Source organism: Balaenoptera physalus (genome assembly GCF_965194825.1).
Source record: "Balaenoptera physalus genome assembly, chromosome: 14".
Lineage (NCBI taxonomy): Eukaryota > Metazoa > Chordata > Mammalia > Artiodactyla > Balaenopteridae > Balaenoptera > Balaenoptera physalus.
Genome location: NC_138893.1, coordinates 87,519,782 through 87,538,893, shown reverse-complemented (window position 1 = coordinate 87,538,893; position 19,112 = coordinate 87,519,782). Strand labels below are relative to the sequence as shown.

Genomic DNA, 19,112 nt, shown 5'->3' with positions numbered 1-19,112 from the left:
TCTACACTCAGTTTCCACCAGTGTTAATGTTTTCCATAATCATAGTACAATTATCAAAACGAGGATATTAACATGAAGGGTACCATCCTATAGATGCTGCGCGGGCCTCTCATTATCGCGGCCTCTCTTGTTGCGGAGCACAGGCTCCAGACGCACAGGCTCAGTAATTGTGGCTCACGGGCCTAGTTGCTCTGCGGCATGTGGGATCTTCCCAGACCAGGGCTCGAACCCGTGACACCTGCATTGGCAGGCAGATTCTCAACCACTGCGCCAGCAGGGAAGCCCCATGAGCTTTTTTTTCTTAACAGCATATGCTGGAAATCACATCAGTTCATAGCAATCTTATTCTTTGTTTGTTTTACAACTGCATCATTCTCCATTGTGTGGGTATACTATAGTTTATTCAACCATTTTCTTATTATGTATGGACACATAGGTTGTTTCCAATATTTTTCAATTACAAGCAATGCTGCAGTGAGGAACCTTGTTATGTATGTATTTACATACTGTTGGAGGGGTATCTTCAGAGTAGATTCCTAGGAGTGGGACAGCTGAGTCAAAAGATAAGTGCAGGGACTTCCCTGGTGGCGCTGTGGTTAAGAATCTGCCTGCCAATGCAGGGAACACGGGTTTGATCCCTGGTCCAGGAAGATCCCACATGTCGCAGAGCAACTAAGCCCGTGCGCCACAACTACTGAGCCTGCGCTCTAGAGCCCGCGAGCCACAACTACTGAGCCCGCGTGCCGCAACTACTGAAGCCCACGCACCTAGAGCCTGTGCTCCGCAACAAGAGGAGCCACCGCAATGAGAAGCCTGCGCACCGCAATGAAGAGTAGCCCCTGCTCACCACAACCAGAGAAAGCCCGTGCGCAGCAATGAAGACCCAATGCAGCCAAAAATTAAAAAAAATAAATTTATTAAAAAAAATAATTAAAAAAGATAAGTGCATATGTAGTTTTTTTGTTTTTGGGGTTTTTTTTTTTTTGATGTGGACAATTTTTTAAAGTCTTCATTGAACTTGTTACAACATTGCCTCTGTTCCATGTTTTTGGTTTTTTGGCCCAGTGGCATGTGGGATCCCAGGTCCCCGACCAGGGATCAAACCCGCACCCCCTGCATTGGAAGGCAGAGTCCCAACCACTGGACTGCCAGGGAAGTCCCCATTTGTTCTGTAGATTCTGCCACATTCTGAATTTTGCTGAGACATCTCCATCTGTCAGTTTACAAGCTCCTTGTCCCTCTGCATCTAACGTAATAGATAATTAGATTGAGAAGTGTACCCAGTGTCCAGTTGTCCCTCTGTCTTTTGATGTTAACAGCAAGAGGTGATCATTGCCTAAATCTCAGGTCACTGTGTTAATGGTGACCTGTACTCTGCCATTCATTGGACAATTTCCACAGGGACTGTTCCCCAAATGGCAGGCAGAACTCTCCCATCTTGAGTTCCCTAGTCCCATGTCTTTGTGTTTCTCAGGTGTGTCTGTCTAAAGATTTATCCTTACATTTATAAAAGATCTCTATTTTAATTTTCATCTGGGCTATTTTAGTTTTCATCTGGGCGTTCTTCCAGCTAGGTCTTTAGAGGTCAGCACTGTGTGTCTCGGTGGTTTATTGAGCTCCTACTACAAGACAGTATTGCATAATGATTAAAAGTGTGGGCTCTGGAGCAAAACTGCCTATTTATTGTATGTGACCTTTGATAAATTATTAATCTCTCTAGACTTCAATTCCTAATCTGCAGAATGGGAATAATAATAGTATCTCACAGAGTTGTTCTGAGGATTAGATGATTTAAATACATAGAATGTTAACTGGCTCATAGTAATTATATACCATTATTAACCATGTGCCAATCACTTTCCTAGTCACAAACAGATATATACTGGGCACCTACTATGACTTTTTTTTAACCATACTGATTTTTTTAATAAATTTATTTTATTTTAATTTATTTTTGGCTGCATTGGGTCTTTGTTGCTGCGCACAGGCTTCCTCTAGTTCCTCTAGTAGCGGGGGCTACTCTTCGTTGCGGTGCGCGGGCTTCTCATTGCAGTGGCTTTTCTTGTTGTGGACCACAGGCTCTAGGCACACAGGCTTCAGTAGTTGTGGGAAGATCTCACATGTCGCAGAGCAGCTAAGCCCGTGTGCCACAACTACTGAAGCCTGCGCGCCTGCAGCCTGTGCTCCACAGCAAGAGAAGCCACCACAATGAGAAGCCCCTGCTCGCTGCAACTAGAGGAAGCCTGTGCGCAGCAACAAAGACCCAATGCAACCAAAAATAAACAAATAAATAAATAAAATAAAAATAGCAACCTTGCCTCACCTGCTAACGTTCCTTATCTCCTCCTTTGTTTCCATAACACTTACTATCTGACATTACTATATAGTTTATTTAATGTCTTTCCCTATACTAGGGCAGAAAGTTTTTTAGTTGCTGAATTTCCAGATCCTAGAACAGTGCCTGGCAAATAACAGACATTTTAAATATTCATTGAATGAACGAATTAGTCATTTGAAGTGTTGTGGAAAATGCTCTGGTAGGAAGCCAGACTGGCAGCAAGAGTACCTGTTAAAAGTAATTCAGAAGATGATGGTCTAAATCACTGGAGATGAAAAGTAGACCAACGTAAGAGCTTTTTAGAAGGTGGACTGGAGGTGGCTAGTAGTGGGTTTTACATTTAAGGGTGAGAGAAGAAAGGAGAGTGAGTGCAGGAAATCATCAGCTTGGTTTATGGTGGTGTCACTCACTGAGATGCAGAACTTAAGAGCAAATTTTGGTGTGGGAGGGAAGGGGTACGTGAAGAGGAAACTGATGAGTTCCAATTTGAACATACTGATATACAGGAGTCAGTGGAACATTCAGGAGTGGTTGTTCCAGTTGGGAGATGAATATTACATTCTGGAGCTCCAGAGTGCCATCTGGCCTGGAGACCCAAGTTTTGGAGGTGAGCAGCCCATGTAATGGAAATCTTGGAAGTGGGTAAGATCTCGCCAGGACACAATTTAGGAAAGAATCCTGAGGAGCACTAACATTTATAAAGGACAGATGTTTAATTTCATTTATTCCTAAGAATTATTCTGTAGAGATAAGTAATATTATCATTTATGTTGTTTTTTTTTTTTTTACATTTCATGGTTTGTTGTTTTTTTTTTAATGAATTGACATGTTATTTATTTATTTATTTATTTATTTTTGGCTGTGTTGGGTCTTCGTTTCTGTGTGAGGGCTTTCTCCAGTTGCGGAGAGCGGGGGCCACTCTTCATCGCGGTGCGCGGGCCTCTCACTGTCGCGGTGTCTCTTGTTGCGGAGCTGAGACTCCAGACGCGCAGGCTCAGTAATTGTGGCTCACGGGCCCAGTTGCTCCGAGGCATGTGGGATCCTCCCAGACCAGGGCTCGAACCCGTGTCCCCAGCATTAGGCAGGCAGATTCTCAATCACTGCGCCACTAGGGAAGCTCCTCAATCGATATTTTTAAGTAGCTACAACTTCACCGGGTCAACAAGAGATAGACTCACCACCGCAGAGGGCGGGGCTGGAGGTGGGACTATCGCCAGGACAGGTTCTTTTCCATGACAACGGTTGCTATGGTGACTACTGCGCCTTCCCATTGGTCTCTGCCAAGCATATTGCCTTTCCCCTGGCGGACGTCATTGGATATCGTTCTGCAGTGCGCAGGCGCAGGGCTGTCGGGGGCCGTAAGTGAAGTGTCGCAAAGCAGAAGGAAGGCGGGAGTCCTGTTAGCAAACACTGAGGAAACCGAGGCTGTGGAGGCCGCCATGGCGGATGCTCCGTGGGCCGAGATTCGTGAGAAATTCCAGGCTGCGCTAGCCTTGTCTCGGGTAGAATTGCATAAAAACCCGGAAAAGGAGCCGTACAAGTCCAAATACAGCGCCCGGGCGCTGCTGGAAGAGGTCAAGGCTCTGTTGGGCCCTGCGCCTGAAGACGAGGATGAGCGACCTCAGGGCGATGACAGCTTGGGCGCAGGGGACCACGCCTTGGGACTGCCGGCTGAATTGGTGGAGGCTGAGGGGCCCGTCGCCCAGGGGGCAGTGAGGCGGGCGGTTATTGAGTTCCATCTCGGGGTGAATCACATCGACACGGAGGAGCTGTCGGCGGGGGAGGAGCATCTGGTGAAATGCCTGAGGCTACTGCGCAAGTACCGACTGTCGCACGACTGCGTCTCACTCTACATCCAGGCTCAGGTGAGAGCGAGCTCGGCCCTGCTGTTGGCTGGAGGCCAGGGGGTGGCGAGGGGCACCAACTCTTGCCGAGCCCAAAGGCAAACGTATAAGGCACGATTTGTCCCCACGTTTTCGCACCTTTGTGATAAGCGGCTTCCAAACTCCCTCTCCACCCTCTTCGCACACTTCACCAGCATCACTTACTGCTTCGCTTAGTCGTGGTCAACGCGTTGGTTTCCCGAGACCCTCCAACTCTCCACCATTCCAAATCCTGTTCATTCTGTTAAGAAAAATCAAGGTAATTTACTTCTTAATTTAAGGTCTCAAGGAAATTATAAAGAAGGACCAGAGTACGTTCTTAATTTGAAACAAAGTATCTAAAATCTTCAGTTTCTGTTCTTGCTATAGTCATTCGTTTGCTTCCCAGGGAATTCCTGCCCGTTCTTCAAAACCGATCTCAAGACTCACCTCATACTTACATGTAACTTTCTTTGGATCATTTTGTTCTGAACTGACCTCTTCCTCCTACCTTTGAATTCTTAAAATACGTGTTTCCTATTTATATGGTGCTTGGTTTATTAAGAAATAAGTCTGACATTGTCGTCAGGAACGTAACAGTTAAGAATACAAATATGTATGAACTTTTTTTTAAAGTTATTTATTTATATTTTATTTATTTACTTATTTATTTTTTGGCTGCGTTGGGTCTTTGTTGCTGTGCGCGGGCTTTCTCCAGTTGTGGCGAGCGGGGGCTACTCTTCACTGCGGTGCACGGGCTTCTCATTGCAGTGGCTTCTCTTGTTGTGGAGCACCGGCTCTGTAGTTGTGGCACGCAGGCTCAGTAGTTGTGGCTCACGGGCTCTAGAGCGCAGGCTCAGTAGTTATGGCGCACGGGCTTAGTTGCTCCGCGGCATGTGGGATCTTCCTGGACCAGAGCTCGAACCTGTGTCCCCTGCATTGGCATGTGGATTCTTAACCACTGTGCCACCAGGGAAGCCCTTGTATGAACTTCTTGTGTCAGGTACTTTGCTTAAGTAAGCTCACAAACCCTTACATTCAGTAGTTCCAGTTCCTAGTATATGTGATCCAGTGAACATTTATCACAGTTGATCTTACGGTGAGTAGGTCTCAAAGAAAAACCTCAAAATTAAAAAGGAAATTGTATAGGTTATATTCTGTTATCATGGCCCAATTAAATGAAAAGCTACATATAACAGGAACTATATCTCTTTTTGCTCACTATTTGTAATCTCAGTCCCTGGCACATAATAGGCCCATTCTGAATATTTGTTGAGTGGATGAATGATCTAATGAAGTCCATAAGATACTGAATTCAAACAAAATCTCAGTTATTTGAAATTTTCTTCAACCATTTGGCTGCCTAAAATCTTAATGAACATTAAAAAAATGTAATGAACATTACATTAATGTAATGTTACATCCTTAATGTAATATAGGATCTCCAGTATTTGCTGTATTTTATTGATTTTAATATGCATGTTCTTATATATATTAATATTTCTGAAATCAGGATCCATCTTACAGCTGATTGATTTTGTGTCATAATTTTCTTGGCAATGTTTTCTTGTTGATACATAAAATAATTGTCTTAAAACTTGTGACATCGTATGCTCAATGAATTACAGTATTTTGAACAGTCAGCCTTTTCTGAAGGGTGAATTATTAGAGATATTTTTACTAAAACCAGGAACAAAACCTTGATTAGATGTTCTGGCCGTTGCAATAGTATAGAAAGCAAATAAGAGTATCAGTCTTTAAAAATAAAAATCATCATTTTTATATGTGATCTTTGTATACCTAAAAAACCTAAAGTCATCAACTGTAAAAGTCTTAGAACTATCAGTTTGATAAAACAGGAGGATATAAGGTAAATATATAATATCAATAATACTCTGTATATAAGCAAAAACTTGTTAAAAATATTATTTTTAGACATTGCATTTACAAAGAGCAGTATTGGGGTAATAGAACTGATAATCTTAAAAGGAATGATATACCATGTTCCTAGGTGGCAAGATTAAACATCATTTTCCTGATGTTCATTTATAGGTCTGATGCAATTCCTGCTGAAATCACAATAGGCTTTCTTTTTTCTTAGAACTTGACAAAATGAATATGTTTATCTGAAAGAATAAAGAAAAGTGAATATAAAAATATGAAAAGAAAAGTAATGCACTGGAACTAGCCTGGGAGGTACAGCAATAGTATTTTAATTAGATTGGGCTTATGCTAGTCTGTTTCTGAACTCTACTTTTTAGTTGATCTGTTTATTCCAATGGCATTACCACTCTGTAGCATTTTATTACGTTTAATATTTGCTATATGATGAGAGATTTGACCTCACTACTAATAAAGCAAACTGAAAGAATGAGATAGAAAAATTGTATCACACTGGCAGAGATTATTAAAGATATTGGTTACGTTTATTGTTGGAGAAACAATGAGGAGATGGATACTGTCCATTAGCATTATCGCTAGTGGAAATATAAATTCATAGAACTTTCTGGAGATCAGTAGGTATCAAAACTCTTGAGTCAAGACTTTGACTTAGGGCTTCCCTGGTGGCGCAGTGATAAGAATCCGCCTGTCAATTCGGGGGACACGGGTTTGAGCCCTGGTCCGGGAAGATCCCACATGCCACGGAGCAGCTAAGCCCGTGCGCCACAACTACTGAGCCTGTGCTCTAGAGCCTGTGAGCCACAACTACTGAGCCCACGAGCCGCAACTACTGAAGCCCGTGTGCCTAGAGCCCATGCTCTGCAACGAGAGAAGCCACCGCAATGAGAAGCCCACGCACCGCAACAAAGAGTAGCCCCCGCTCGCCGCAACTAGAGAAAGCCCGCGCTCAGCAACGAAGACCCAATGCAGCCAAAAATAAATAAATAAGTAGTAAAAAAAAAAAAAAAAAAAAGACTTTGACTTAAAAATTCCACATCAATATTCTAAAATAATATTGAGACAGGTATGCAAAGGTATGTTAACATGGATGTTTGTCACAGCATTGTTAGTTTCAAAAAAAAGAGAGAATAAACATTAGTGAGATCTGTAGTTAAATAAATACTGGTACATCCATACAGAAGAACAATATGCAGCCATTAGAAATAATGATTTATACTTGTTAACCATAATATCAATACTAAGAGGAGAGGGAAGACTAAAAGGCATGTTTGGAATTACATAGAGTGATTCCATTTTGGCGAAAGACTACCTGTGTGTGTGTATGTATGTGTAGGAAAAAATTTGAAAGTATCAGTCCATGGGAATTTGTGATATTCTGACTCTTTTGTCTCAATCTGGTGTCTCCTTCCTGGGAAACTATAGATATACAGGACCTGGACCCACATTAGATTATCAAGGGAGACTGTCCCCTTCTACCTTCCTCAGAAGAAGGGGGCCTTAGGAATGGTTTTTATCTGGTTTTCCTTCTGATTTGTGCTATCAGCAATATACACTTGCACTTCCTGAGTGAAATTTAACTTGACAAATTAGTAGATTATTCTCCCCACTGCCAGGATATATATGTATAAGGAGGATGTTTTTTGTGTGTTTATAGCTTTATTGAGGTACAGTTGATGTACAGTAAACTGCACATATCTAAAGTATACAATTTGATGAACTTTGACATCTTTATATTCTCATGAAACAGTTACTGCAATCAAGGTAATGAACATATCCTTCACCACTAAAAGTTTCCTTGTGTTCCTTTGTAATTCCTCTCTCACTCCTTTATTCTCTCTCCCTTCTCCTTGCCCTCCTCCACCACATTTTCTAGAATTTCATAATGGAATCATATGGTGTATGCTCTTCTTTTGATCTGACTTCTTTCACTCCACATCATTATTTCATTGCTGCATCTGAGATGATTTTTTTTCTTCCTTTTTTAGTCTGTTAATATGGTGAATTACATTGATTGATTTTCCAATGTTAAACCAACCTTTCTTTCCTGTGATAAACTCCACTTGGAGTTGTTGCCAAGCCAAACGAGTAAAATATTACCCTTTTATATATTGTTGGACTGGATTTGCTAAAATTTTGTTAATATTTTTTGTATCTTTGTTCATGAAGGATATCAGTCTGTAGTTTTCTTGTTGTGTCTTTGGTTTAGTATGAGATGGGAAGTGTTCTTTCCTCTTTGCTTTTCTTGATGAATTTGTGTAGAGTTGGTATTATTTTTTCCTTACATTTTTGTTAGAATTCACCAGTAGTACTTTTTTAGCTGTTTTTGTTTTATATTTATTTTTTTTCCTTACCTATTCTGTTATACCAAGGGCAAGAACATGATGTTGCTTTGTGAATGATACAGTACTTTCTGATGTATTATGGGATTTATATTGTAAAAATAATTTATGTAGAATGTCAAAAGCAGTCAGCTCTGTGGAGTAAACACTGAAAAAAACATTAACACTATTAATTTTGAAAAATCAAATCAGTTCTAGATCCCTTGCATGGTCCTTAACTTCAGGACCTCAATAGGTTATGGTTAAAAAAAACCCTTAGTCATTTCTAGACACACTCTAGGGTCTCTACTTGATTTAAGATTTATCACACACCAGAGTTGTTGCTTTCTGTGGCACAGCCTACCCTGGATCTAGCAGCCTAAATGCATCACCATCCCATCAAAATAGAGTAAATGTGGCTAACCAGTTCCTGGTAGTGGGTGTGTCGCTAATCTGTCTAGGCTAGGTACAGTCTGCTGGGGTTGTGCTGGTGTCATGGCCAAATGGAGTATCTCAGGGACTGTTGTCAGAGGAAAAATAAGTTGACCTAGGGAGTGAGAAAAGGTGACTTGTGGATTCATTTCTAAATTCAAGAAATGAATATCAAGGGAGATTATATTCTCTGAGGCTAGGTGGGCAGAATAATCGGTAAATTAGTAGTGGGCCAGAGCCCTTTAAGCTTCCCCAGGGTACCACAAAGGATTGCATAAGTAATATAGAGGAGAGAACTGCCCAATCTCAGTAGTTTATCACTATGACCTACCTGCAGTCCTAGACACTGAGAACTGATCAAGTCACTTAAAAAAAATTATAGAATAGGTATATTACGTGAAGCCATAAGACCAGAGGTCTGTGTTCCAGGGCAGTGATCATGTCACCTTTAAACTGTAGGGTTTCTAAACATGTTTTTTTGTGTCATGTACCCCTTTTGCAATCTACTGAAGCCTGTATTTCATGAAACAGAATAATGATTTTAAATGTATAAAATAAAATGTAGGGGTTATAAAAGAAACCAATAACATAGAAGTTACCAAAATTTTTTATTTTTTATTTTTTATTTAATTTACTTATTATATTTTATTTTTGGCTCTGTTGGGTCTTTCTGTGCGAGGGCTTCCTCTAGTTGCGGCAAGCGGGGGCCACTCTTCATTGCAGTGCGCGGGCTTCTTCACTATCGCGGCCTCTCTTGTTGCAGAGCACAGGCTCCAGACGCGCAGCCTCAGTAATTGTGGTTCACGGGCCCAGTTGCTCCGCGGCATGTGGGATCTTCCCAGACCAGGGCTCGAACCCGTGTGCCCTGCATTAGCAGGCAGATTCTCAACCACTGCGCCACCAAGGAAGCCCCCCCAAAATATTTTTTAAAACAAATGTATTATATAGTGATATATGAGCTTCCTTATTAACACATTAAATAACATCTGTGTCTAATAACTTCTATAATTTTAAAGTACTAATGAATATAAATGGTATTTTGAGATATCTGCAAGCTGTAATATGAAGATATTTTCATTTCTATAAGCCACAGAAATCCCAGGTACTGTAATACCGTTTCGTAGGACATAGTGAAAATAAGTTTGTAATAGTTCTCCATCTACATTCATAGACTCTGAATTCTCTTCATGGGTAACTTGTGGGTCCTTGGGCCCAGGTTAAGAATTTGCTTTAAAAACTTCGTTTCCTTATTCTGTTCCCTTCCCTAGGGAGGTAAGCAAAAGATGGTGGAAGCCCAGCCTCAGAAGTATCCCTGTGCCTGAAAGGCTGTGCCAAGGGTTGGGAGGCAGAGTAACCCCATTGTCTAAAGGGGAGCTAGTCTTGAATTCTGACCATGTAAACAGGCCTGATTTTCCCTATACAGAGTCTGATAAAAAGAGTCCTGTGGCAGGGGAAAAACTGGCTTAGTTTTTAAAATGTAACATTGTACCCCTAAATGTAGCAGATTGAAACAACAAACTTTTATTATAACAGGAATCCAGGCATGGCTTAGCTAGTTGCTTCTGGCTCAGGGTCTCTCATCAGATTGTTGGCCCACTTGGGGCTGCACTTGAAGGCTCAGCTTGGGGAGAATCTGCTTCCAAGCTCACTCACCTGGTTGTTGGCAGGATTCAGTTTCTTACAGGTTGTTGGTCTGAGGGGCCTTGATTCCTTGCTGGCTGTTGACCTCCCTGACCACATGAGTCTCTCCGTAGGGTGGCTCAGAATATGGCATTTGGCTTCCCTCAGAGAGTACAAGCAAGAGGGAGCACCCAAAATGGAACCACAGTGTTTTGTAACCTGATGTTGGAAGAGACCTTCTATCACTTTTGCCATATTCTGTTTGTTAGAAGCAAGTCACTAAATCCAGCCCAGACTTAAGGGGAAGAGGTTATACAGGGCATGAGCACCAGGAGGCAGGAATCACCAGGGAACCCATCTTTGTGGCTGCCTTGCACGACGTAAGGACAGTAGTATTATGAATAATTAATTCATGGTTAATCAGGTTGTAGTATTGATACTATTTGATAGGTAAGTATTGACTTTGAAACTATGAAAACTACTTCATTGGAAGATTTATATTGTCATTATTTCTCTTTATTTTCCAGAATAACCTGGGTATCTTGTGGTCTGAAAGAGAAGAAATTGAAACTGCACAAGCTTATCTAGAATCATCAGAAGCTCTATATAATCAGTATATGAAAGAGGTATGTTGCATGTCAGATAAATTTTAATCTTTTTTTTAAAAAAATATTTATTTATTTATTTGTTTGGCTGCGCCGGGTCTTGGTTGCGGCATGTGGGATCTTCGTTGCAGTGTGTGGGAACTTCTGGTTGCGGCGTGTGGGATCTAGTTCCCTGACCAGGGATCGAACCTGGGCCCCCTGCATTGGGAGCCTGTAGTCTTAACTGCTGGACCACCAGGGAAGTCCCTAAATTTTAATCTTTGATTGAAACTAGTCAAGAATTGACATTAAGAATTGCTCACTCATAATATTGGAATATGACTTTTCAGTATACTTTGGGACCTCTCTGTAGAGCTGTCTAGGTGGTCATCTAATAGCTGAAATTGTTTTGTATTAAAGACTTCAGGGTTCTTAAAAATAACCCTTGGATAAGGCCTAATGGCAGCCTTAATCCAAATATAATTGTGTAAGAAATATTATTCTAATATCCTAAAATACTGATATTTGCATATTTTCATCTATAATCTAAAATTTCTGTTTTGATTTCCACTGAGGATAGCAGTGCTTAAAGGAAGGCAAACAACTACCTAAACAAAATATCTGAAATATTGGAGGCACTGGTTCTCAAATTTCAGCATGCATCAGGATCACCTGGAGGACTTGTTAACACACAATGCTCATCCCCAGACTCTGATTCAGTAGGTCTGGGTTGGGACTTGAGAATTTGCATTTTTAACAAGGTGCCAGGTGCTGCTGCTGGTTTGAGTACTGCACTTTGAGAACCACTGCTTCAGGGCGGTGATTTTCAATAACTTTTTTTTTTTAACTGTAAAACCCTTTTGAAATACAGTATGTAAAAACTGATTGAGCTACTCTGGTTAAACAGGTAAGAAGAACCCTGAGCCCAATCCACTACAGATAACCTTCTTCCCTCCCCATTGTGGTATAGTACAAAAGAGATGCTGTAGAACTTCTAGGGCTCTGGAGAGCCTAGATTGAAAACTTTTACTTTAGAGGGTCACCATCCTACAAAGGTGAATTTTGTAACACCACTGTGTTACCGTTCGTTTCCTTAGTAAATTTTACCTACCACTTGGCAATCTGGAGGAGGCTATACATGTTTGGGGGCAAGGAGGTAGATAGGAAATATCTGTACCTTCCACTCAGCTCTGCTGTGAACCTAACACTGCTCTAAAAAAGGAAGTCTATTAAAAAAAAACTTGGCAGTCTTCTAAAATTAAAATGGATTTAGTTGATTTTGTTTTGAGGCTATGTGTAGCACTTCTTCTTTCCTTTTTTTTAAAAAAATTTTTTTTACATATATATATTTTTTGGCGCTTTGGGTCTTCGTTGCTGCATGTGGGCTTTCTCTAGTTGCGACGAGCGGGGGCTACTCTTTGTTGCAGTGCGCGGGCTTCTCATTGCAGTGGCTTCCCTTGTTGTGGAGCATGGGCTCTAAGCACGCAGGCTTCAGTGGTTGTGGCACACAGGCTTCAGTGGTTGTGGCACACAGGCTTCAGTAGTTGTGGCTCACGGGCTCTAGAGCGCAGGCTCAGTAGTTGTGGCGCACGGGCTTAGTTGCTCCGCGGCATGTGGGATCTTCCCAGACCAGGGCTCGAACCTGTGTCTCCTGCATTGGCAGGCAGATTCTTAACCACTGCGCCACCAGGGAAGTCCCAAGCACTTCTTTAAATAACCAGATATTTTGAGGTTTTTCAAGCTCAGGGTTAAGAATCAGTGTCTTATCAAGTTCACCAGTGATTTATATTTTGCCAAATTAGTGGTAAATTCTTAGTCCTCATCTTATTTGACCTATCGGTAGCATTTGGCATAGTTGATCAATCTAGCCTCTGGCTCAGTTGATTAGTCTCTCTTCCTTGATGTACTTTTTAAATTTAGCTTCTGCTTGTTTATTTTTCCTTCTTTTCAGTCCTTGTTGCATCCTCCTTATATCCCCAACCTCTGAACAGTGGGGTACCCAGAGTTAAGTGTTTGGATGTCTCCTCTTTCCATCTACATTCATTCCCTTGTTCTAAATACCATCTCTGTGCTGATGACTCCCAAATTATATCCCCAGTCTGTACCTCTCTAATTCCAGACTTGTCTGTCCAACTGCTGATTTGGCACTTGTACTTTTTATGGGGTAGGTATCTATAAAACTACTAACATTGAGTTTCTGATAACCTTCTCCTCCCTACCTTGCTTGCTATAAACACCAGCTTCTTTCTTCAGTTGTTGAGGCCTAAAACCTTGGAGACACCTCTTCTCCTCACACTCTCTATCTAATACGTCAGCAAATTCTGTTGGCTTTACTTTTGAATTCTGTCTAGAATCAGACCACTGCTGTCACCATCATCTCTTGCTGTAGTCTCCTGGTTGGTCTTCCTGCTCTCATACCCCCTTCAGTTCAAAGGTAAATCACACCACATCACTCCTTTCCTCAAAATTTTCAATGATTTTTCCCATCTTACTCAGTAGACTCCAAAGACCCTTGAAGACCGGCAAGTTTGGCAAGTTCATTATCTGATCTGGCTACCATTACTTCTCTAATTTCATCTACTATTCTCCCCTGTCTCGTTCTGTTCTAGCTATACTGGCCATCTTGTTGCTCTAAAACATAGCAGACAAGCTCCCAACTCAGGGCCTTTGCCCTTCTCTGTTTCCTCTGCTAATGCCACTCTTCCCCTAGATATCTACCTGGGTCACTCCCTCATTTCTTTCAGATCTTGACTCAGACATCTCCCATCTAGTGAGGACTCGTTGGCCACTCATCTGACACTGTAAACCACCCCTCCCCAGCAGTTCCTATCCTATCCCCCCTTCCCTGCTGTTTTTGCTTTGCACTTATCACTAACATTCATTTTAATGATTTATTTATCACCCATCTTCAGTACTGGAAATATAAGCTCCAGGACGACAAGGATATTTTTACTGTTATATTCACTGCAGCATCTAGAACAGTATCTATTTCTTGATAACGAATGATATTCTGCCTTGTTCATCCAGATCAACCAAAAAAAGAACAGTGTTAATACTGTGTGAATGCTTGAATGAATTTAATGGAGGGTTTCAGTTTAAAAATATGTAAGATAGTGTTTAGTTGGAGAAGTTTAATTGCTTATATGGTTTTCTACTTGTTTGGTATCAGTCAATAATTAATAATTCTGAATAAAAATATTTTAAATATTTCATAAATTATTGACCTAATAGTGGCAGAAGTTAGAATGTCATTTTAAAAAATCGATAGATACAAAATGTGGTTCTAGATAAAGGAGAGATCTAAACAGAGTGGAGAATCACTGAATTTGAAGATAGGAAACCTGGGATTTCTAGTTTGACTTTGGTTGTAACGAACTGACTTGGGAGAATTCAAACTTTCTGTGCCACCTATTCCTCATTTGTAAGATGGGGATACCCCTCCTGTCTCAACAATACAGAAGTGTTACAGGGATCAGATAATAAAGTAGTTAATGCAGAGTCACTAAAAATACGCTATCCAATAATTGCAGAATGGTTAAATAAATTACGATACTCTCTTAGCAAGGGAATGTGATATAACCATTAAAATGATAAATATTTAGATCATCAATACATGGAAAATGTGTATAATATGTACACCTTGATTGCAACTATATTAACATTTTTCCTGGTAAGGCCCTGCAAAGATGAACTAGATGATATAAAACTAACATTTTAGTTTTAGAAGATGTAACTAATAAAAACTAGTATTTATTGAGTGCTTAAGCAGGCTACATTTTATTCTCACAACAATACTATGAAAGAGGTACTGTTATTCCCATTTATAGGTAAGGAGTTTGTGATTCAGTGAGGTTAGCATATACTATGTGACACAATCAGAATTTAAATATGGTTTGTCTGACCCCAAACTTTGGTTCTTTCTACTCTACCATGCTACCTTCCAAGGTAATATTATAGTTAAATAGTTACTGTATTAAAGGGATTCTTTTTCTCCATAAAATTGCTCAAATATAGAATAATAAAAAAGAAAATGTATTCTGTAGTTGTGAAGAGTTATTTATTAGTAGGTTTTGGGTGGGGGGCTGGTAAAGAGACACAATCTTATAAGCCAGAGGGATTTTAAACATTCATTCATTCATTTATTTTCAGATTTGAGATATACTTGATGTATATAATACTGTGTACGTTTAAGATGTACAGTGTGATGATTTGATTCACAGATACATTGCAAATGATTACCATAATAGGGTTAGTTAACACCTCCATCACCTCACATAATTACCTTTTTTTTGGTTTTTATTTTTGTGGTGAGAAAATTTAAGATTTACTATCTTAGCAACTTTCGAGTACACAGTACAGTGGTTTTTTTTAAAGATTTATTATTTATTTATTTATTTTTGGCTGCATCGGATCTTAGTTGCGGCACCCGGGATCTTTGTTGAGACATGCGGGATTTTTCATTGCAGCACGCGGGCTTCTCTCTAGTTGTGGCGTGCGGGTTTTCTCTTCTCTAGTTGTGGCATGCGGGCTCCAGGGCGTGTGGGCTCTGTAGTTGTGGCATGTGGGCTCTGTAGTTTGTGGCATACAGGCTCTCTAGTTGAGGCGCTCGAGCTCAGTCGTTGTGGCGTGTGGGCTTAGTTGTCCTGCGGCATGTGGGATCTTAGTTCTCTGACCAGGGATCAAACCCGTGTCCCCTGCATTGGAAGGCAGATTCTTTACCACTGGACCACCAGTGAAGTCCCTACAATACAGTAGTATTAACTGTAGTTAACATGGTATACAGTTAGATCCCCAGAACTTATTAATCTTATAACTGGAAGTTTGTACCCTTTGCCAAACATATCCCCATTTCCCCCATCACCTTAGCCCCTGGCAACCACTGTTCTACTCTCTGTTTCTAGGAGTTCACCATTTTTTTTTTTTAAGATTCCACGTACAAGTGATACCATACAGTATTTGGAAGATGACCATTTTAAAAGCATTTGGCACACATTATAAAATTGCTTTCCAAAAAGACTACCAATGTATCCTTACTCCACTGATGTATGAGAATTCTCATCTCCTTCACAACTTTTCCTTATATAGCTTTAAAACAAAATCTTTGCTAATATAGGCAAAATGGTCTCATTTTAGCTCAAATTTCTTTGATTAAAGAGATTAATTTTAAAATATTATTTTCTGTTTGTATTTTCTCTTTTGAAAGTGTTCATGTTTTTTTACATTTATTTACTCAATTTTGTGTTTTCTTGCTAATTTGTTTGCTCTTTTATGTTAAATCTTTTAAAATTGAGTTATAATTGGCATATGACATTATATTAAAAGTGTACAACATAATGATTAAATATATGTATATATTATGAAATGATCACCACAGTAAGTCTTGTTAATATTCATCACCACACATATTTACAATTTTTTCTTGTGAGAACTTTTAAAAGCCACTCGCTTAGCAACTTTCAGATATACAATACAGAATTAAAAAAAAAATTTTTATTGGAGTATAGTTGATTTACAATGCTGTGTTAGTTTCAGGTGTACAGCAAAGTGAATCAGTTATACATAGGCATATATCCACTCTTTTTTAGATTATTTTCCCATAAAGGCCATTGCAGAGTATTGAGGAGAGTTCCCTGTGCTGTACAGTAGGTCCTTATTCGTTATCTGTTTTATATATAGTAGTGTGTATATGTCAATCCCAATCTTCCAATTTATCCCTTCCCCCCTAGTAACCATAAGTTTGTTTTTTACACCTGCAACTCTATTTCTGTTTTGTAGATAAGTACATTTGTACCTTTTTTTTTTGGCTGTGCCCCACGGCGTGCAGGATCTTAGTTCCTTGACCAGGGATTGAACCCGTGCCCACTGCAGTGGAAACGGTAGAGTCTTAACCACTGGACCACCAGAGAAGTCCTTGTACCCTTTTCTTAGATTCCACGTATAAACAATATCATATAATATTTGTCTTTCTCTGTCTGACTTACTTCACTCAGTATGACAATCTCTAGGTCCATTGATGTTGATGCAAATGGCATTATTTCACTCCTTTTTATGGCTAATATTCCATTGTATATATGTACCACATCTTTATCCATTCATCTGTCGATGGACATTTAGGTTGGTTCCATGTCCTGGCTATTGTACATAGTGCTGCAGTGAACACTGGGGTGCATGTATCTTTTCCAGTTATGGTTTTCTCTGGATATATGCCCAGGAGTGGATTGCTGGATCATACAGAATTATTAACTATAGTCACCATGCTATACATTATATCCCCAGGCCTTATTTATTTTATAACTGGAAGTTTGTATCTTTTGACTGCCTTCATTTGCCCTTTCTGACCACTCCCCAACCTTTTGCTTCTAGCAACCACAAATCTAATCTGTTCTATGTATCTATGAGGTTGGTTGGTTGGTTTAAGATCCCACACGTGAGATCACTGGTAGTATTTGTCTTTCCTTGTCTGACTTGTTTTACTTTGCATAACATCCTCAGGGTCTATCCATGTTGCAAATGGCAAGATTTCCTTCTTCTTTTCTTTAATGGCTGAATGATACTCCATGTGTGTGTGTGTATACACATTTTCTTTATCCATTCATCCATTGATAGACACTAAGTTGTTTCCATGTTTGGCTGTTGTAAATGTTGCAGTGAACATGGGGTGCAGATAACTTTTCAAGTTAGTGTTTTTGTTTCCCTTGGATAAATAAACAGAAGCGGAATTGCTGGATCACATGGTAGTTCTATTTTTAATTTTTTGAGGAACCTCCAGTTGTTTTCTGTAGTGGTGGCACCAATTTGCATTCCAACCAACAGTGCAGCAGGGTTCTCTTTTCTCCACATCCTTGTTAACACTTGTTATTTCTTGTGTTTTTAATAATAGCCATTCTAACAGGTATGAGATAATATTTCATTGTGGTTTTGATTTGCATTTCCCTGATGATTAGTGATGTTGAGCACGCTTTCATGTGTCTGTTGGCCATCTGTATGTCTCCTTTGGAAAAATTCAGATCTTCTGCCCATGTTTTAATCAGATTTTTTTTGGCTATTGAGTTGAATGAGTTCTTTATATATTTTGGATATTAACCCCTTATTGGATATATGATTTGCACATATTTTCTTCCGTTTGATAGGTTGCTTTTTCATTTTGTTGATGGTTTCCTTTGCTGTGCAGAAGTTTTTTTTTAAATGTTTGATATATTCCCACTGATGGATACTTTATTTAACAAACATTTATAGTAGCACTTGCGGACACTGTTATAGGTGATTTACAAATTTTAACTCATTTAATTCTCACGACAACTTAAGAGGTAGATATTTTTATTATTTTATAGATGAGGAAACAGATGCACAAGAGATTACATGACTTGCCCAAGTCCACACACCAGTAAGTGGCGAAGCTGGGATTACAACCTATTGTTACATGGTCTGACTCCACACCACACACCTTTAACCACTATATCCTACTGCTTCCCTTAGTAGTTGGACTTAGTCTAAAACACAAGTGTGAAGTGCTCCTTTAAGAACTGTGTAGTGTAGCGAGGACTCCATATCTGTACCAAAATAATGATGGCAGATAAAAGAAATGTGCTGTAAGCAGAGTGCATAGACTAAGCGTTCCTGTTTGCTTTGTCAGTTTAATTCACTAGACATTTATTGTTTTTACTTTGTGCCAGGTACTATGCATAATGCAAGGGAATCAAATATGAATAAAATATGGTCCTGATGCATGACAAGCTTCCCCTGGAGGAAAAAGATTGGAGCAAATCAACATGTTAATTACACCCACAAGAAATTTTAGAATGTACATTGTTTTTTTTAATTTTTATTTTATTTATTAAACAAATATATATTTTTTTAACATTTATTTATTTATTTGGCTGTGCCGGGTCTTAGTTGCGGCATGTGGGATCTTTAGTTGCAGCATGCGGGATCTTTAGTTGCAGCATGCAGGATCTAGTTCCCTGACCAGGGACTGAACCCGGGCCCCCTGCATTGGGAGCACAGAGTCTTAAGCACTGGACCACTAGGGAAGTCCCTAATTTTTATTTTATACTGG

The 19,112-nt window shown here is 39.9% G+C and overlaps 2 protein-coding genes across 3 annotated transcripts in view; both read left to right on the top strand.

Moving 5' to 3' along the window:
* The first annotated feature begins 3,195 nt into the window (after window positions 1-3,195).
* The window catches only part of HKDC1 (hexokinase domain containing 1), a 265,615-nt gene continuing 249,698 nt past the window's right edge, over window positions 3,196-19,112 (top strand). The window contains exon 1 of the mRNA XM_082424446.1: window positions 3,196-3,301. The gene's annotated coding sequence lies outside the window, so the exon portion shown is untranslated. The remainder of the gene's footprint in view (window positions 3,302-19,112) is intronic.
* KIFBP (kinesin family binding protein) overlaps window positions 3,703-19,112 on the top strand; it is a 36,990-nt gene continuing 21,580 nt past the window's right edge. Inside the window, exons 1-2 of one of the 2 annotated variants that reach the window (XM_082424466.1) lie at window positions 3,703-4,203; window positions 11,000-11,098. In XM_082424466.1, the coding sequence (XP_082280592.1) occupies window positions 3,778-4,203; window positions 11,000-11,098 (525 nt within the window). In that variant the 5' untranslated portion in view covers window positions 3,703-3,777. The remainder of the gene's footprint in view (window positions 4,204-10,999; window positions 11,099-19,112) is intronic. The other variant, XM_082424467.1, reaches the window with a different exon arrangement.